Below are 20,135 nucleotides of genomic sequence, written 5' to 3'. Positions count from 1 at the left end.
AAGCTTTTGCAGTCAGTTTTTATGTTCCCGGCAAGCTTCTTCTCATACTCTATTTTCCCCCTCTTAATTAAACCCTTTGTCCTCCTCTGCTGAATTCTAAATTTCTCCCAGTCCTCAGGTTTGTTGCATTTTCTGGTCAATTTATATGCCTCTTCCTTGGGATTTAACACTATCCTTAATTTCCCTTGTTAGCCACGGTTGAGCCACTTTCCCCGTTTTATTTTTACTCCAGACAGGGATGTACAATTGCTGAAGTTCATCCATGTGATCTTTAAATGTTTGCTATTGCCTATCCACCATCAACCCTATAAGTATTATTTACCAGTCTATTCTAGCCAATTCACTCCTCAACCCATCGAAGTTACCTTTCCTTAAGTTCAGGACCCTAGTTTCTGAATTAACCGTGTCACTCTCCATCTTAATAAAGAACTCTACCATGTTATGGTCAAGGGGCCTCGCACAACAGGATTGCCAATCAGTCCTCTCTCATTACACAGCACCCAGTCCAGGATGGCCAGCTCCCTAGTTGGTTCCTCGACATATTGGTGTAGAAAACCATCCCTAATACACTCCAGGAAATCCTCCTCCACCGCATTGCTACCAGTTTGGTTAGCCCAATCAATATGTAGATTAAAGTCCCCAGATAACTGATGTACCTTTATTGCACGTATCCCTAATTTCTTGTTTGATGCTGTCCCCAACCTCACTACTACTGTTTGGTGGTCTGTACACAACTCCCACTAGCGTATTCTGTAGCTCCACCCATACCGATTCCACATCATCCAAGCTAATGTCCTTCCTTACTATTGCATTAATTTTCTCTTTAATCAGCAATGCCACCCCGCCTCCTTTTTCTTTCTGTCTATCCTTCCTAAATGTTGAATACCCCTGGATGTTGAGTTCCCAGCCTTGGTCACCCTGGAGCCATGTCTCCGTGATGCCAATTACATCATACCCGTTAACTGCTATCTGCGCAGTTAATTCGTCCACCTTATTCTGAATGCTCCTCGCCTTGACGCACCGAGCTTTCAGGCTTGTCTTTCTAACACACTTTGCCCTTTTAGAATTTTGGTGTAATGTGGCCCTTTTTGCTTTTTGCCTTAGGTTTCTCTGCCCTCCACTTTTACTTTTCTTCTTTCTATCTTTTGCTTCTGCCCCCATTCTACTTCCCTCTGTCTCCCTGCATAGGTTCCCATCCCCCTGCCTGGTAAGAGTTTTAAAAGATATAAAAATAAAATTTTTTCAATAATTCTTATATTAAAACCCTGTCCATTAAGTTAAGATTATTTTTACCCCTATTAAAACATATTAAAACATTTTCAAAAAAATACATTTTTGTCTACAATATTTAATTAAATTAAATTTCAATAACTTTAAATATGTGAAGTGTTTTATTTATTTATTTAAAATGTTATGTAGTTTTCGGGGTATGCCCATTCATAAAAATGATGGAGATCACCATTATTGTGAATGGGGATACGCCATTTTCATTGGTTGGTCTGGTCCACATGATCGCAGGTTGCACATACGCTCCTGGAATATGTGGGCCCCCACGCTGGACTGTGCAGCTAGGCATCGGAGCACAAGTCTACGTTCCTCCGGGACCACCAGGCATTGTCGTTAAAACATTTTCATTTGGAGGTATCCGCCCGCGGGAAGCCTCCGACAGCAATTTTTGGCCCCAAGTGCTGGAAATACTCAGCGGGTCAGGCAGCATCTGTGAAGCGAGAAACACGAGTTAAAGTTTCAGGTCGATGACCCTTCGTTAGAACTGGAACAAGTTAGAGTCCGTGAGCGTGACCCCGAGCTTTAATTCTCCGCTCCACTCCCGTCCTCGGCCTCCTACACTGTTCCAGTGAAGCTCAACGCAAGCTCAAGGAATGGCACCTCATCTTTCGTTTAGGCACTTTACAGCCTTCTGGACTCAACATCGAGTTCAACAATTTCAAACCATAAACTCTGCCCTATTATTGTTCTTCTGTTTTTTTTCTCGTTCCCACGGCAGCTGTTGATGATTGTGCCGTCTCCATTTACACCCCATCTACACTCATCTTTTGTTTCTTAACTTGTCCCATTACCATCTCCTTTTACCTTGGACCATCATCCCTTTTGTCTCTTAATCTCTCCTGCCTTTCACCCTATCACAGGCCTTCCCTTTTGTTCTTTCCGCTCCATCCCCCTTTTCCTGCCCCTACACTTGATTAAATACCTGTTACATCCCTAACTTTTTCCAGTTCTGACGAAGGGCCATTGACCTGAAATGTCAACTCTATTTCTCTCTCCACAGATGCTGAGTATTTCCAGCATTTTGTTTAAATTTCAGATTCTAGCAGCTGTAATATTTTGCTTTTGGATACCTCTGAGGGACTCATAGAAACATAGAAATTTACAGCGCAGAAGGAGGCCATTTCGGCCCATCGTGTCCATGCCGGCTGACAAAGAGCCGCACGGCCCTTGGTCAGCAGCCCTAAAGGTTACGTATAAACCTATGAACAATGACGGAAAGGCAAAGAGCACCCAGCCCAACCAGTCTGCCTCACACAACTGCGACACCTCTTATACTGAAACATTCTACTCTCCACCCAACCAGAGCCATGTGATCTCCTGGGAGAGGCAAAAACCAGATAAAAACCCAGGCCAATTTAGGGAGAAAAATCTGGGAAAATTCCTCTCCGACCCCATCTAGGCGATCGAAACTTGTCCAGGAGATCACCCTGGTCATATTCGATTCCCTGCAGTACTTACCATTATATCTGCGCCATTCAACAAAAGGTCATCCAGTCTAATCCCAATTACCAGCTCTAGGTCCGTAACCCTGCAGGTTACAGCACTTTAAGTGGCCATCCAACCATCTCTGAAAAGTGGTGAGGGTTTCTGCATCCACAACTCTTCCAGGCAGCGAGTTCCAGATCTCCACAACCCTCTGCGTAAAGAAGCCCCCCCCCACTCAAATCCCCTCTAAACCTTCCACGAACTACCTTAAAACTATGCCCCCTCATAATAAACCCTTCCACCAATGGAAATAGACCCTTACTATGTCCAGGCCCCTCAATATTTTGTAAACCTCAATGAGGTCCATTCCAGGCAGCATCCTAGTAAATCTGCTCTGCACCCGCTCTAGTGCAATCACATCCTTCCTATAATACGGCGACCAGAACTGCACACAGTACTCCAGCTGTGGCCTAACCAAAGTATTATACATTTAAGCATAAACTCCCTGCTCTTATATTCTATACCTTGGTCAACAAAGGAAAGCATTCCATATGCCCTCTTAACCACCTTATCCACCTGGCCTGCTACTTTCATGGATCTGTGGACAAGCAATCCAAGGTCCCTTTGTTCATCTGCACTATTAAGTGGCCTACTGCTTAATGTGTATACCCTTTCCTTATTAGCCCTCCCAAAGTGCATCACCTCACACTTCTCTGCATTAAATTCCATTTGCCACTGCTCTGCCCACTTGACCAGTCGATTGATTTCCTCCTGCAGCCCAAGACTTTCCTCTTCATTATCAATCACACAGTCAATTTTAGTGTTGTTTGCAAACTTCTTAATCATACTCCCTATATTCAAATCTAAATCGTTGATATATACCACAAAAAGCAAGGGACCCAGTACTGGAAACACCCTTCCAGTCACAAAAACATCCATCAACTATTACCATTTGCTTCCTACCTCTAAGCTAATTTTGGATCCAACTTGCCACTTTGCTCTGGATCCCATGGGCTTTAACTTCATGACCAGTCTACCATATGGGACATGATCAAAAGCTTTGCTAAAGTCCATATAAACTACATCGCACACACTACCCTCATCGACCCTCTTGGTTACCGCCTCAAAAAATTAAATCAAGTTAGTCAAACATGATCTTCCCTTAACAAATCCGTGCTGATTGTCCCTAATTAATCCTTGCCTTTCCAAATGCAGATTTATCCTGTCTTTCAGAATTTTTTCCAATAATTTTCCCACCACTGAGGTTGGGCTGACAGACCTGTAATTACTCGTCCTAACCCTATTTCCCTTCTAAACGTTAGCAGTCCTTCAATCCTTTGGCACCATGCCCAAATCCAAAGAGGGCTGGAAAATGATGGTCAAGGCCTCTGCTATTTCCTCTTTTACTTCGCTCAACAGCCTGGGATGCATTTCATTCGGGCTCTTTGACAAATCTGAAAGCAAAGCTCAGCATCTAACTGGCTGTTTCCCAAGCTTGGAGTAATATGTGGTGATCATTCTCACACATCCATTGTTTTCTGATGGTATACCATATGGAGTCAACAATGTTTTATTTTTGTTGTTTCTCCATTTTTAGTTTTTTTTTGGGGAGGGGGTGCATTGCCAAGCTGGCCCAGTGTATCTGAAGGATTACTACTCACGATATTATTGTTTTTAATTTATCTAACAGTGATCACAGATTGATCACGTCAAGAGTAAGCTAGAGTATTTCGCATTTTATAAAGCTACGTAATCCAACCCGCCACCTTGAACAAGGGACAGAATGCTGCAACATGGACTGACGGGACATCGTCCATGTCTGCAGCTTTCCACAAAATGGGCTCCTGATTTCAATCATGTTACTTTTGAGATTTTCAAGTTGAGGCCAATACTGCCACACAGGATGCGAAGAAATGTAAAGGACCAAAGATTGATGGGATGAGCTGAAGTTTATGACGTGTGGCGAATGAGAGGCTGGCCAGGAGAGTGTTGGAATAGCCGAGTCTGGAGGTAGCAAAGGCATGGATGAGGGTTTCAGCAGCAAATGGGTTAAGGCAGGGGCAGAGGTAGGTGATAGTACACAGATAAAAATAGACAGTCTTTTTGGTGGGAGAGGATATAGGATCGGAAGCTCAACTCTGGGCCATATTGGATGCTGAGGTTGCGAACAGGCTTGTTCAGCCGAAGACGGTGGTTGTGGAGGGGGTGGAATAGGTGGTGAGGGTCTGCAGTTTATGGAGAGGGCCAATGTCAATGGCTTCGGTCTTCCCCATGTTTAACTGGAGTATATTGCCACTGGATGTCGGACAGACAGTCTGATAGCACAGAGGTAGTGGAAGGGTTAAGTGAAGCAGTGGAGAGGTAGAGCTGATGTCTTCACTGTACATATGGAAAGTGCTTTCGAACATTGTCACCGAGGGGAAGCTTGTAGGTGAGGAAGAGGATACATCTAGAGATAACGGCACAGGGGCAGGAAGAGAAGCTATTTAATAAACATTCTTTAAATGCTGAAGGACTTTGATAGGATGAATAGGGACAGATTGCTTCGCTGGTTGGGGAGTTAGTGATGAGGCGTTATCAATTTAAAATTTTCATTAAGCGAGTGAGGAAAAAGGTTAGGAGAAATTTAATTACTCCGATCGTGGAATGCTGTGCGAAAGGGAATGGTTAAGGGAAAATTAGATCAATATTTGAAGCAGAGGAAGATACAGGACTACAGGGACAGTGGATAATGAGATCTGTTTTAAGTTGCTCTGGTCAGTACTGACACGATTGGTGCAACAGCCGCTTTCTGTTCAGTAAACTTTCTACAGTTCTTTAAATATTGTTCATTGGGTTATCAGTGTAGTTTATTTTATGTATGTATCCAGTGTGTTATTAGTGTTTATTATTTCTTGCATATCAGTTTAATTATGTTAGGGGTAAGCGGCGTATATTACAGCAATGTGCCAAATAAACACGGATGTTAATGTTGTTGATTTATCCGTGTTTTTGGAGTCCATTTTTTCTTGTTTGATTTTCTCCTGGATTCTGTGACGCCAGAAAGAGAATCTGAAAAGTACTGGGGAAAAAAATGTGTTTTTAAATCAATTAAAAAGAAAAGTAAGGTTAATGATCTTTACCGAGGAAGGTGCTAATCTGTCTGGCTGCTTGCAAGTCTAAACTGGCTGACTCCTTTGCCTGACCAATATCTACTTTGGTGAATTGTTTAAATTGCTTTGGCCTCTGCACTGATGCCTAACCGACGCTCTTCCTGTGCCTAACAGCATGGGTATTTTGGCTTGAGCACTGGACTGGGCTGTGTGCCCTGCAACTGCAGCCAGTTGGGCTCAACCTCTGAGGATTGCAGTGACGGCGGGCTGTGCCACTGTGTGCCAGGGGTGAGTGGCGAGAAGTGTGACCGCTGCACGCACGGCTTTTATGGATTCCAAGATGGTGGCTGCACACGTAAGTGTTTAAACAACTTTTGGAAGTACGTAGTGAAAGTGATACTTTGTAAACCCCCTTTTCAGGTCAAAGGAGGACCGACTGACTGACATTTATACAGCGCCTTTCACGACCACCGGACGTCCCAAAGCGCTTTACAGCCAATGAAGTACTTTTTGGAGTGTAGTCACCTTTGCAATGTAGGAAACGCGGCAGCCAATTTGCGCACAGCAAGCTCCCACAAACAGCAATGTGATAACGACCAGATCATCTGTTTTTAGTGATGCTGATTGAAGGATAAATATTGGCTAGGACATCGGGGATAGCAACTGCATTTGCATAATTTCATTTAAAAAGAAGCTATATCAACACGGGAGGTTGTATCGGTATAATATCAGTATAGAGTAGAAGAAGTTTCTTCTGAATTCCCTATTGGATTTCTTGGTGACTATCTTATATTGATGGCCTCTAGTTATGTTCTTCTCCACAAGTGAAAACACTCTCATTGTATCTACTCTATCAAAACCTTTTATGATTTTACCCAATACCCAACAGGAATGCAAAGCTGGATGAATTCATGCAGTTATCTGCAAAGTATAGGTAATGTCTGCTCCTTATGTGCAACACACGGCCGATTCTCACATGAAGGGGAGCCAAGCCAATTGATCTAATTTTCTTAGTTTTTTCCCCCAATGTTGTGCCTTTCTCCTCTGATCCTGCAGTGCAATTCCATGACGGTTGCTCGCACTCTAGTGCCTCACCCAAAAATCCATTTTTTTGATATGTGAGCCTAGTGTCGGTAGACTATTCCACCATACAGCCCATCAAAGCCGAGGCCAATCTTGTCCTCACTTGACAACCACACAAAGAGCTTTCCAATCTACAAGGATGATACCAGAAATGCGAGGTTAGACCTATCCAGAAAGGATGAACAGGCTGGGTCACTTTTCTCTTGAAATGAGAAGGCTGAGGGGTGAACTAATAGCGGTCTTTAAAATCATAAAAGGTTTTGATAGAGTAGATACAATGAGAATGTTTCCACTTGTGGGGAAGAACATAACTAGAGGCCATCAATATAAGATAGTCACCAAGAAATCCAATAGGGAATTCAGAATAAATTTCTTTACCCAGAGAGTGGTGAGAATGAGGAACTCGCTACCACAGGGAGTGGTTGAAGCGAATAGTATAGATTCATTTAAGGGGCGGTTAGATGAGCATATGAGGTAATTATGCAAATGCAGTTGCTATAGCCAATGGTGGGTTATATTGATAGAGTTAGCTGAGGAAAGATGGGAGGAGGCTCGAATGGAGCTTAAACACCGGCATGGACAGGTTGGGCCGAATGACCTGGTTCTGTGCCGTATGTCCTATGTAATCCTATGTAAACTGGGTCGCTGGAGAGTGATCAGGATCTGGCATGCTGGCTGACTTCTCTCCTTTGCTAGCCCAGGGTGTTGAACATGGTGGCTCCAAAGCCCGGATGGTCAGTTGCATCTTCAGTCAGTGCCTTTTACCCATTGCAGCACCAGCTGAGCTTGGTTGAGTTTCTTGTAACAAGACAACCCTGAAACTAGCCATGCAATATTATTGTACAAATGCATATCATGTTCTGATCAAATTGCTTTATATTAGCAGAGGCATTAATTTATTTAAATTAAACTGGTTAATACTTTTTCAAATGAAGGTGCCAATGCCTGTATTACAATATCAGACAGAAGAACTTGATATGCACACATTAAACATTCAGACAATAATATTTCACAGCATAATGTACAATGGTACTGAATACTCATTGCATTGGATAGTAATATTCACTGGAAAATAAATGGTCATGCAGAATTTAGTGCTGAATTTTGAAGTATAATATATTTAATGAATATTTTTAACAAATGTCAAGTGGAAAAACCCTTTCCTACAAAAAAAATCTCGATGTGTTTTCGCTGCAGCTTGTGACTGCGCCCACACACGGAACAATTGTGCGGCAGGTTCTGGCCAATGCATCTGCCCACCGCACACTGAGGGAGCCAAATGTAAACGCTGTGAGGCCAACTACTGGGGTCACGACCCTGAAAGTGGATGCAAGGTATAGTAAGCAGAATGACTTGCATTCAGCAGCAAGGCACGCTGCTCTAACTTCTGTTCTTTTGATGCTCTTGTCATCAGAACTACCTTTTATGAAGTCTAATGCCAAGCCTTTGATCTTTCATGATAGCCATCAGTCGAAGTCATCAATGATTATGTCCCTCGGGCATGAGTGAACAATTAAATGAAATGGCCTGTTTAGAATCAGTCGTTCATACCTGTCCAGCCTCTACACTGCCCAGATTGAAGACGCTGATGTTGATTAGAAACTGGACTGTAAATGTCGCATTTTTACATTGGGTCAAGTTCCCTACAATGGTTCTCTTTTACATTTGCTTCCTAGTTCTTGACCCCTTTGAAAATCAAAATGCAGGGCTAATTAGGCAACTTTGCTCCCAGTGGAGAATCTGTGCTCAAAGAGAGCTAGGGCTGGAGATAAGGGAATAATACCATCGTCCTGATTCTCCCTGCGCTCCCTGTGAGCATGGTTCCGCATGCGGTGTGTGGAATTGTGAAATTAATCTTTCTAAGATGTGCACAAACCGCTCCCTTCATTTTAATGTCCTTTTAAGAGCCCAAATGTTAGGGATTTGCAATATTGAGTATTGCATCATGTTTAGCAAAGTTGTTAACCAGTGCTGTTCTAATGTCAAACAGCCTTGACCCTTAAATACCCTTGTGGACTTATTGCTGTTAAAGTTGCGAGGATCTGCTGCCAGCACAGTACCTGTTCAGACACGAGTGCGAGACAGTGATAGGCTTACAATCCTATAGGCCCAATTCTCCAACCTGCACTCGTCACTAGCGAGGCTTCCACAGTGCAAGCTGAGCAATAGAAAATTAGCCCGACTATTTATTGCACTTGGAAGTGATATTTAATTAACTTCACTTAAAAATGTGTTTTATTAGTTGGCATAAAATCATAGAACCTGAGGAACAATAATGATGTAGTAATCACTTTATTCCAAAAGGACAATTTTAGACCCAATGGGGTAGGTTTTAACTTTCGCCACGGCAATTTCGAAGCCTGGGCCTCATTTCAAGGACCTCTTTGGCTGTACCTGTACTGCCTGTCAAACTGGTCAGAGTGTGCACGGTGCACACTTCACACAGTTGTCCCTCAAAATGGCAGTCAGGGTTCCATATGGGTATGCTAGCAAAATGGTTATGTAATAGTGGACTAATAATCCAGGGACAAGAGTTCAAATCCTACCACGGCAGTTAGTTAATTAAATAAATCTGGAATAAAAAGCATGGCTAGACTTTCGGCATATCATCGCCCATTTAGTGCCCATATAAGAGCTGAGATGCAGGCTATTGCCCATACTTGCTGGAAGCTAGCGCCCATTTATCGCCAGTGCATCTTTCGGCATACAGGAATGTGCTGCATCACCTGGCCTACTTTAAAAAAAATGTCATCCTCGTGCAAGGCCGAGAATACTGCTCATAATGGAAACTTGCGTCTGATTATGGCCCAGATTATTTTCGAGTGCTATTTTCGGCAATTCGCCCAAATGATCGCTGGCCCAAAAATAGGCTGAAGAAAAGCTGCAATAACTCAGCACTATGAGAAGGATCTGTAGTAAAATGCTGTCAGGAGAATCAATTTGTGAGTGATTTTAAGGGCCTTTTTTGACTCTTGCCAATCATCTAATCAATTTGTATTTGTTGAGGACTAATTAAGGGCATATATAGCGATTTATAGCGATGGGCCTGTAATTTCTCAATCAGTATTGATCACTAATCACATGCTGCAGAATAAAGATGGGAGAATAAAATGAGAAAAGTTACATACAAGTACATGGCTGTAATGTCAGGGTTAATAAATCATGGATTTTTTCCCCCTTCTGGCCCACAGTACAAGTAGAAGCAGAACTAGGGTACGTCATCCCATGAGGAAGGAAATGGAGTTCACCTCAGTTGGCTGATAGATTTTATTTTATAAAGCAACAGGGGCTAGAATAAAAGAAAGATTCTATAATGTTATTGATGGGGACCAGGTCCCCTGTTCTCTCTGTCAACCCCGTGGGAAAAGTTTTTTGCCTTAAAATAAAGGCGCATGCGCAGAATGGCCGTTGCTATGGACGCAGCCTTGCACGACTGAATACATCGCTAAGGCCCATTTCACATCGCTAAGGCTATTGCCCAAATGAAAAAGGCGAAATTAGCAGTTTTTAAAATGGCCGATATTCCAGCAATCCTGAAAAATAAAAAAAACACTACGGCTGGAAATATCACCCCGCGACCATAGTGGAAAGTCTAGCCCCTAGTGTCAGTAATGGTGGCCATGAAACTCCTGGATTGTTGTAAAAACCCATCTGGTTCACTAATATCCTTTAGGGAAGGAAATCTGTTGTCCTTGCCTGGAAATCTGCCGTCCTTACCCGGTCTGGCCTATGTGTGACTCCAGACCCACAGCAAAGTGGTTGACTCTTAATTGCCTTCTGAAATGGCCGAACAAGCCACTCAGCTATAATAAATCGCTACAAAGACTGCAACAGTTCAAGATGGCGATTAGGAATGAGCAATAAATGCCGGCATTGCCGGCAACGCCCACATCCCATGAACAAATTGTTTTTAAATTATGCCATAGGGCCCCGATTTGCATCTTAAAGGGCCCACAGCCTGAAACAGGCTGGCACTTCGCCCGCCCAATAGTAGGGCTGGAGCTTCATCGTTGATGTGCCGGGAAGTCTGCCGACGCCATTTTGTTTCCATTAACATCTCGCTCACGCCGATTAGACCTCGCTGAAATAGAACTCAACAGTTTCTTAGAAATTAGTTACTTCTATCCTGGATTGATGTCAGTCAAAGTTTACAAACAATCGCAAACCATTAAACCATATGTTAGAACAATTCAAGTTGTTTACTTTTTTTTAAACAAGAAACCAATCCATCGTGCAGTGCTCTGTAGCAACTATGGTAGAAAAGTATGACTTACACTTCGGAATATATTGTTGTCTGTTAGAAAAAGTCAGTTTAAGTATAAAGTATTTTTCAATAAAGGGAAAATACACCCCCCTTGTCCTGCTCAAAGGTCAAATAGCTAAAAGCAGGCATTGTTGGCCTGGGAATTCCGTCAATGCCGCTTGTTATTGAAATCAGGCTTAGTGTAAAGACTGATCAATATGAAGTCTTTAACTAGCTTTTAATCCTCAAACATTTCCAACTGTGATATAGCTCCTCTTCCACTTTCACTATAAGGACGTAATGAAAACTCGTTTATGACCATCATCTCAATTTCTTTTTTCATATTTGTGCAGTCTTGTAACTGTAGTGAGATCGGTTCCCTTGATCTTCAGTGTGATGGAACGAGTGGTCACTGCCCCTGCAAAGAAGAGTTCAGTGGAGAAAAATGCAACCAGTGCGCTATTGGCTACAGGGACCACCCTCAATGCATTGCCTGTAAGTGCGATCCCAGTGGTACCAGACCTGAAAAGTGTGATCTGACGCAAGAAGTTTGCCGCTGTGAGGAGCGCACTGGGCTTTGCCCCTGCAAGGTACAGCATCACTTACATGCTCAGTCGTTGAGTATATTCATGGTTGTGATCGATAGATTTTTGGACTCTTAAGGGGATCAAAAGATATGGGGACCGGGCGCGAAAAGAGGTCGAAGATCAGCCATGATCTTATTGAATGGTGGAGCAGGCTCGAGTGGCCATATAGTTACTCTTGCTCCTATTTCTTATGTTTTTGTGTTAAGTGAAGCTGTGCTGTAGTATGGAGTGGAGAGGCACGGGTTTCAAATCCCAAATCCTGCTGTTGCTGAGGAGAGGCCCGATGATAGAAAATTGGAGGGAGAGTCTGTCGAGCCACTGGCTTGTGCCTGAGGGTGAAGAATGGAATCCTGGCAGAAGGTCACCATCCCTCTTAGCGACAGAAAGTACACGAACTGGCAAGATCAGGAAATCAGCAATTTGATATGTTCAAAATATGCAATTGAGGATCGTAACTTTTTTTTAAACATTCTGTTTTGAGGGGGATTGACAGGGTAGATGCTGAGAGGTTGTTTCCCCGGGCTGGGGAGTCTAGAACTAGGGGCCACAGTCTCAGGATAAGGGGTCGGTCATTTAAGACTGAGATGAGGAGGAATTTCTTCATTCAGAGGATTGTGACTCTTTGGAATTCTTTACGCCAAAGGGCTGCGGATGCTGAGTCATTGAAAATATTCAAGGCTGAGATAGCTAGATGTTTCTACTCCATGAGAATCAAGGGATTATGGAGATCGGGCGGGAAAGTGGAGTTGAGATCGATGATCAGCCATGATCTTATTGAATGGCGGAGCAGGCTCGAGGGGCCCTGTGGTCTACTCCTGCTCCTATTTCTTATGTTCTTATTAAATTAAATCACTTGTTTTGGGAGGAGATTTGCAAAGTATTGACAATGTTAATGCATACAGTCCAAATGCTTAAATGTTTCCTCTTTCCTGCAACCTTACTGTATGAAAATCAAGACTCATCACGTCAGCTTCTACTCGAACTCAATGCTTTTTGCAGGTCTCAAAATTCATAAAATTACATAGAAAGCACAGCACAGAAACAGGCCATTCGGCCCAACTGCTGTGTACTGGCGTTTATGCATACAAGCCTCCTCCCATCCAACCCTATCAGACTAACTCTTGTTACTTCTCTCTTCCTATTACAATCTACAAGCTTTTAAAACCCAGACTTCTCTTCTGCCCTTTTCAATCCCCGATGCTGTTCTTCATCTAGATTTCTTCATTAATAAAAAATGGAGTGGAAACCAGCAGAATAATGTCCCAAGCTTGCGATGTATTGCGGAAAACAAGCGTCTTCCAATCATTGATGCGCTCTGCAATTCTGAATGTTGTTGCAAATAGTGAAAATGTACACCCTCATTTCAGGAAAGTGTTTCTGGTGTCCGCTGCAATGAATGCAAGCCTGGATCGTTCGCTCTCAGTCTCCGCAACCCAGCAGGCTGCAACCCTTGCTACTGCTCCGGAGTGTCCAATTTCTGCTCAGAGCTCCGAGGACTGGTCAGGATTCCCGTAAGAACAGCTTCATAACCTGCGGCTAAAGATAGACCAGCGCCTCGTATCTCTCGCGAAAGAAAGCATTTTAAAATGTATTCCTGTGGAACACCTAAACAATGCGTGAAATACCGACTGTGCAGAAGCAATGGTAGTTCACAAACATTCAACGGGGACCAATTGGTGGGCTGACAAAAACAGTCATGGGGTTTTGGGCAACGTTCCCGGTTAGCTGCGAGGCTGAGTAGGTGTCGGAAGCTCCCGTGCAGGCTGCTTGCAGGTTTATGAATGGAAAATTCGTGCATGCATGGAAGTTTGAATGGGCCACGCAGCCCCTTAAAGGGACCACGCACACACAAAAAAATTACAGGAAACATTGGTTATTTCTTGATATCTGTTATTAAATCACATAAATATTGGAACGGTGTGAAATAGCTACTTATAGTTCAGTTGTACAGGTGATGTCGGAAATTGTGAATGATAAACCATTGAGGTGTGTAGATCATTCTCAGCAATGCAAATGGTATTTAAAAAAACCGTTGCATGTTATATTGGCGTCACGTGTGTTAATTATTTGTATTTTTTAAGCAAAGCGTTATTTTATTTTTAAAAGGGTTGCTTAATCTTTATCACTAAAGATAGTTGAGCTGAATAAGATGTCGACAATTCAGATAATTAACCATGATATTACGAATAAAATGATTTGACTTTAGCCAGTAAAGTATCATTTTAGAAAAACTGATTCATCACGTGTTGTATAGGCAGATATTGCAATGGTTTCTGAAACATAATCGGAAGAATACCAGGACCTGCAGTGTGAAAAAAAAAGTAATAATACTAGTTATGTTCAACATTAGATAAAATTTTTTTCTCTCTTTCTATCTCTCCTTATGTATGTGTGTATGAATGTACACACATATACACGCAAACGCATTACATCTGTATCTACGTAGCTGACCCTGACTCCCGACCAGCTGATTATGCGTGTTGTCAGCCAAGGCAATCTGACTGGCACCACAGAGGGGGTCTACTCTCAGCCTCCGGAGATCCTGCTCGATGCTGCACTGGTGCAGAGGCACCTCCACACAGAGCCGTATTACTGGTCCCTGCCAGCCCAGTTCACAGGAGACAAGGTGAGAGAAACAGGTGCAAACACAATGTGAAGGTGAGCAACGCTTGGCATGAGGTCCCTGATGCTGACTGGGGGGGAAAAAGACCGCGAGTTAGTAAAACATGAGCAAATAGCAATAAGACTGCTTTTTTTTAATATATAGAACACATGCACCTTTTTAAATTACAGTGCTTTTTTATTCTGGAGACTGTGCTGTAAAATTAACAAAGTGATCTCCACATACCCCTGGAATCAAAGAAAACCACCTCGCTAATGACTTCATCCCATATCTGAGGGCCATAGCTTTGCCACCGACAGAGTGCCATCGAGCGCTCAGACTGCCGTCCAGGCTAACAGAACAGGTTTTACATCTGTGGACATGTGCGCAAAGTCCCAAATATGTCATTTGTCAGGATGGATTAACCTGTATGTTCAGGAGTCACAGGAAAGGCTTCTGCAGGAGCAACCCTGCCAGTGAGGTTTTGCTCGTGGACATTACTGTTCATCCAGATTAATGTAAACTGTGAAGTTCTTACAGTTTTATAGGTCATTTTGTCAAGCAATTCTGCTCTCAGCACAGCTGTATTGCTAAATAACAGCCACAAAAGTGAACCAATAATGCAACGTACTCTTGTTTCAATGACTAAATAGCGTTGTTTTTTTTGTATGCCCACACTCTTCCCTTGGGAAATAGTGGGAAGTGATGGAAGGATTTTCAGGCTGATTAGCATTCTGACAGGCTGCTCCTGCCATGGCCATCTTTATACCAGCCAAATCTCATTGGAACATATAAGAATTTGAGGGATATTGACAGGGTAGATGCTGAGAGGTTGTTTCCCCTGGTTGGAGGGTCTAGAACTAGGGTGCATAGTCTCAGGATAGGGGGTAGGCCCATATAAGACAGAGATGAATGAGGAGGAATTTCTTCACTCAAGAGGGTTGTGAATCTTTGGAATTCTCTACCCCAAAGGGCTGTGGTTCTGAATCATTGAGTATAGTCCAGGCTGAGATAGACAGATTTTTGGACTCTGGGGAAACGAAGTGATATGGGGATCTGGAAGAAAGTGGAGTTGAGGTCGATGATCAGCCATGATCTTATTGAATGGCGGAGCAGGCTCGAGGGGCTGAATGCCCACTCCTGCTTCTAATTCTTATGTAGATAGTTGGTCTGTATGTGGCCCAATGAACAGTCCTTAAAGGGACCACTGGTAGCCACGAAAAGGAAAATTTCTTTAAAAAATATACTTACCCGAATGTAGAGATGGAAGAGTGCTCCTCGCAGGCTCACTGAAGTGCCGAAGACCGATACCAGTACTGCACAGGCCCCTCTCGATCATCCCCCTCCCTCCCCATCATCCCTTCCCTCCCCAACATCCCTTCCCTCCCCATCACCCACCTCCCTCTCCATCATCCCTCCACTCCCCATCATCCCTTCCCTCCCCATCATCCCTTCCCTCCCCAACATCCCCCTCCCTCCCCATTACCCATCTCCCTCCCCATTACCCATCTCCCTCCCCATCACCCACCTCCCTCCCCATCACCCACCTCCCTCCCCATCACCCACCTCCCTCCCCATCACCCACCTCCCTCTCCATCATCCCCCCGCTCCCCATCATCCCCCTCCCTCCCCATCATCTCCCTCCCTCCCCATTACCCACCTCCCTCTCGATCATCCCCCTCCCTCCCCATCACCCACCTCCCGCTCGATCATCCCCCTCCCTCCCCATCATCCCTTCCCTCCCCAACATCCCCCTCCCTCCCCACCTCCCTCCCTATCCCCCTCCCTCCCCATCACCCACCTCCCTCCCCATCACCCACCTCCCTCCCCATCACCCACCTCCCTCTCCATCATCCCCCTCCCTCCCCATTACCCACCTCCCTCCCTATCCCCCTCCCTCCCCATTACCCACCTCCCTCCCTATCCCCCTCCCTCCCCATCACCCACCTCCCTCTCCATCATCCCCCTACTCCCCATCATCCCCCTCCCTCCCCATCATCCCCCTCCCTCCCCATCATCCCCCTCCCTCCCCATTACCCACCTCCCTCCCTATCCTCCTCCCTCCCCATCACCCACCTCCCTCCCCATCACCCACCTCCCTCTCCATCATCCCCCTCCCTCCCCATCATCCCCCTCCCTCCCCATCATCCCCCTCCCTCCCCATCATCCCCCTCCCTCCCCAACATCCCCCTCCCTCCCCATTACCCACCCACCTCCCTCTCCATCATCCCCCCACTCCCTATCATCCCCCTCCCTCCCCATCATCCCCCTCCCTCCCCATTACCCACCTCCCTCCCTATCCCCCTCCCTCCCCATCACCCACCTCCCTCCCCATCATCCACCTCCCTCTCCATCATCCCCCCACTCCCCATCATCCCCCTCCCTCCCCATCATCCCCCTCCCTCCCCATCATCCCCCTCCCTCTCCATCATCCCTCTCTCTCCCCATCATCCCCCACTCCCAATCACCCCTCTCTACTCCCAATCACCCACCTCTCCCCCGAAAATACCCCTTCCTCCCGATAGTACCCCTCCCCCCCCCCCATAGTACCGCTCCCTCCCCATCATCCACCTCCCCGATAGTACCCCTCCCTCCCGATCACCTACCTCACTCCCAATCACCCACCTCTCCCTCGATAGTACCCCTTACTTCCCATCACCTACCTCCCTCCCAATCGCCTCACCCACCCCCCCGCCCCCCACCACTTCTCCTGATCACCCTTCTCTCCCGACCACCAGCAAAAATCTATCAGTTTCAAATTTTAAATGATTAGTAAACTAGCATTTGCCGCTTTACGGGACAGAGCACACTTCTACCACCCTTTGTGTGAAGAGGTGTTTCCAATTTTCTCTTGTGAACAGCATAGCTCTGATTTTAAGGTTCTGTCCCCTTGTCCTGGATGCTCCCACCAGCGGAAACTGTTTCTCTCTATCTGCCCGATCGATTCCTTTCCAGATCCTAAAAACCTCAAATCAAAGCATCCGTTAACCTTCTATACTCCAGGGAACGCAAGCCTAGTTTATGTAATCTCACCTCATCATTTAACCCTTGGAGCCCTGGTCACATTCTGGTGAGTCTATGCTGCACTCCTTCCAAGGCCAAATGTCCTTTCTAAGTTGATGCCAGTTCATTGGATATATTCAAGAGGGAGTTAGATACGGCCCTTACGGCTAAAGGGATCAAGGGGTATGGAGAGAAAGCAGGAAAGGGGTACTGAGGTGAATGATCAGCCATGATCTTATTGAATGGTGGTGCAGGCTCGAAGGGCCGAATGGCCTACTCCTGCACCTACTTTCTATGTTTCTAAGGTACGGTGCCCCAGAGCTGTACACAGTGCTCCAGATGTGGTCTAACCAGGGCTTTGTCCAGCTGTAGCAACACCTCCTCCCATGAATATTCTAGCGCTCTCAATATAAAGGCCTTTTTGATTAATTTTGTATCTGACCACTACATTTTAGTGATCAGTGTAGATGGACCTCTAAACCTCTTTGGACCTCCACTGTTCCGAGCTTTTCACCATTAAAACAAGACTCTGATCGATCCTTTTTTGGTCCAATATGGATGACCCCACGCTGTATTGAAATCCAGCTGCCACAGCTTTGCCCTTCTGTATCTGCAGTTCGTCGGTCTGATGTAACTGAGCCCGAGGCTCTGTCAGGTGTACCCCGGGCCTACCTGTTCCGGCTCCAGCCTCGCAGTTTCTCGGATATTGTGTTTGTGCTCTGTACAACCATCACTGTTATAAACCCTGCAAACTGAAACCACTTTAGGCCCTGAGCTGTTATAATCCTCTTTCTACAGCTTTTGGCTTATGGAGGGAAACTGAGATATGCAGCCGCCTTTTTTGCTCACGATGGCTCTAGAAACATCAACCTGGAACCTCAGCTCCTACTGAAAGGGGGACATGGCAGTAAAATGGTAATTTACAGGAGCATCCCGACTCCTGCAAACGGACAGCAAAGCAGGCATGAGATCGACTTGATGGAGGTAAGGCTGCTCACAACTTTGCCAAACTATTAGAATTTGTTTTCTAATCTCCGCTGCTTGTATTTTCATTCAGTAGGCGCAAATTAAGATACTTTTTGGGAAAATTAGAAACAATTGAAAGCTATTCAGCATCTATCTACCTCTCGCTCACTTTTAATAGTGTAAAAAGGCAAGCAGCTCCATACAACCATGGAGATTCGCAGCACAGAAGGAGGTCATTCATTGGGGGTAAAATTGGACATGGCAGGGGTCTGTAATACAGGCAGCATCGCTTCGGTCACTCATTATAGACCCCGCCCGATAGTCCGTCCCATTGACTTCAATGAAGCAGAATATCGGGCAGGTCGTAGTGCGATTCCACCTGTTTTGTATGCCCGGCCATGTCCAATTTCACCCCCTGTGTGTCTTGTGCCGGCTCTTTCCTCTAGCGATCCAAAACTGATCCTACATCCTGGCTCCCTTCCTTCAGGCCTGTATCTTCCACTACTTCAAGTGTTTATCCAATTTTCCCTCAAGAAAGAAAAACTTGCATTTATATAGCGCCTTTCATGACCACCGGACATTCCAAAGCGCTTTACAGCTAATGAAGTTCTTTTGAAATGTAGTCACTGTTGTAATGCACAAAGTCTACGCACAGCAAGCTCCCACAAACAGCAATGTGATAATGACCAGATAATCTGTTTTGGTGATGTCGATTGAGGGATAAATATTGGCCAGGGCATCGGGGATAACACCCATGCTCTTCTTCGAAATAGTGCCATGGGATCTTTTACGTCCACTTGAGAGGACAGACGTGGCCTTGGTTTAACTTCTCATCCTAAAGATGGCGCCTCCGACAGTGCAGCACTCCCTCAGCACTGCACTGGAGTATCAGCCTAGATTTTTGTGCTCATGTGTCTAGAGTGGGGCTTAAACCCAGAACCTTCTGACTCAGAGCGAGAGTGCTGAGCCATAGCCGACACGAAGAGGTGCAATGGCCTTTGCCTCAACCACTCAGTGTAGCAAAACAGTCCATATTTTTAACAGCTCTCTGTAAAGAAATTTCACCCCACTTCCGACTCTTTTAGTGACAATTTTTGACTTCCAGTTGCCCTTCACACGTCCAGCTAAAGGGATACGCTTCAGGCTTGCCATCTAATTGGTGCGAATTTCTACATCATTGTATTCCTCATCTCAGTTCAAAGCTGTTCCACCTGATTGGCTAATGTGCAATTTTTTTTCTAAGGGATTGAAATTCAATTAAAACATCTTCTGCCTGACTGGCTAATATGCACATTTATTATTCATTGTGATTCAAAATCTAATTGAAATGTGGCCAAATGCAAATTTCTTAGAAAGGGGAAGGTGAACCAATCAAATAGCTCAAAACACTTTTTAAGTTTCACATTAGCCTCTCGACAGCAACTAGGTAAAGAAAAACGATTCATATCATAAGTAACATATAAAAATGTTACAGAACTTATTAAAGCTTATCCACAAAATTGCCTAATTTCTGTTTTGGACACTGAGGCCTAACCTCTCTTTTGGGACTAGGCCCTCAGGCCTGTGACCCATTCTAAACTGCAGTGTGCCATTTCAGGGCCACTCTGAACTGTTCCACACACCCAAACTCAACACATTCTTAAGCTCTCGCGTTTACCTCCCAGGCACCTAGTTCCACCCACAATTGAGTCAGCCGTGGCTCAGTGGGTAGCACTTTTGCCTCTGAGTCAGAAAGTTGTGGGTTCAAATCCCACTCCAGCAACTTGAGTGCAAAAAATCTAGGCTGACACTCCAGTGCAGTGCTGTCTTTCGGATGAGACATTAAACCAAGGCCCCACCTGCCCTCT

General features: G+C 44.9%; 1 protein-coding gene across 1 annotated transcript in view; it reads left to right on the top strand.

Moving 5' to 3' along the window:
- lama1 (laminin, alpha 1) overlaps positions 1-20,135 on the top strand; it is a 439,104-nt gene that overhangs the window by 253,692 nt on the left and 165,277 nt on the right. Inside the window, exons 21-26 of the mRNA XM_070895870.1 lie at positions 5,979-6,159; positions 8,085-8,221; positions 11,484-11,720; positions 13,085-13,228; positions 14,164-14,343; positions 18,121-18,306. Of these exons, the coding sequence (XP_070751971.1) occupies positions 5,979-6,159; positions 8,085-8,221; positions 11,484-11,720; positions 13,085-13,228; positions 14,164-14,343; positions 18,121-18,306 (1,065 nt within the window). The remainder of the gene's footprint in view (positions 1-5,978; positions 6,160-8,084; positions 8,222-11,483; positions 11,721-13,084; positions 13,229-14,163; positions 14,344-18,120; positions 18,307-20,135) is intronic.

The sequence above is a fragment of the Pristiophorus japonicus genome, chromosome 1 (assembly GCF_044704955.1).
Source record: "Pristiophorus japonicus isolate sPriJap1 chromosome 1, sPriJap1.hap1, whole genome shotgun sequence".
Lineage (NCBI taxonomy): Eukaryota > Metazoa > Chordata > Chondrichthyes > Pristiophoridae > Pristiophorus > Pristiophorus japonicus.
This window is presented reverse-complemented; position numbering and strand designations above follow the sequence as displayed.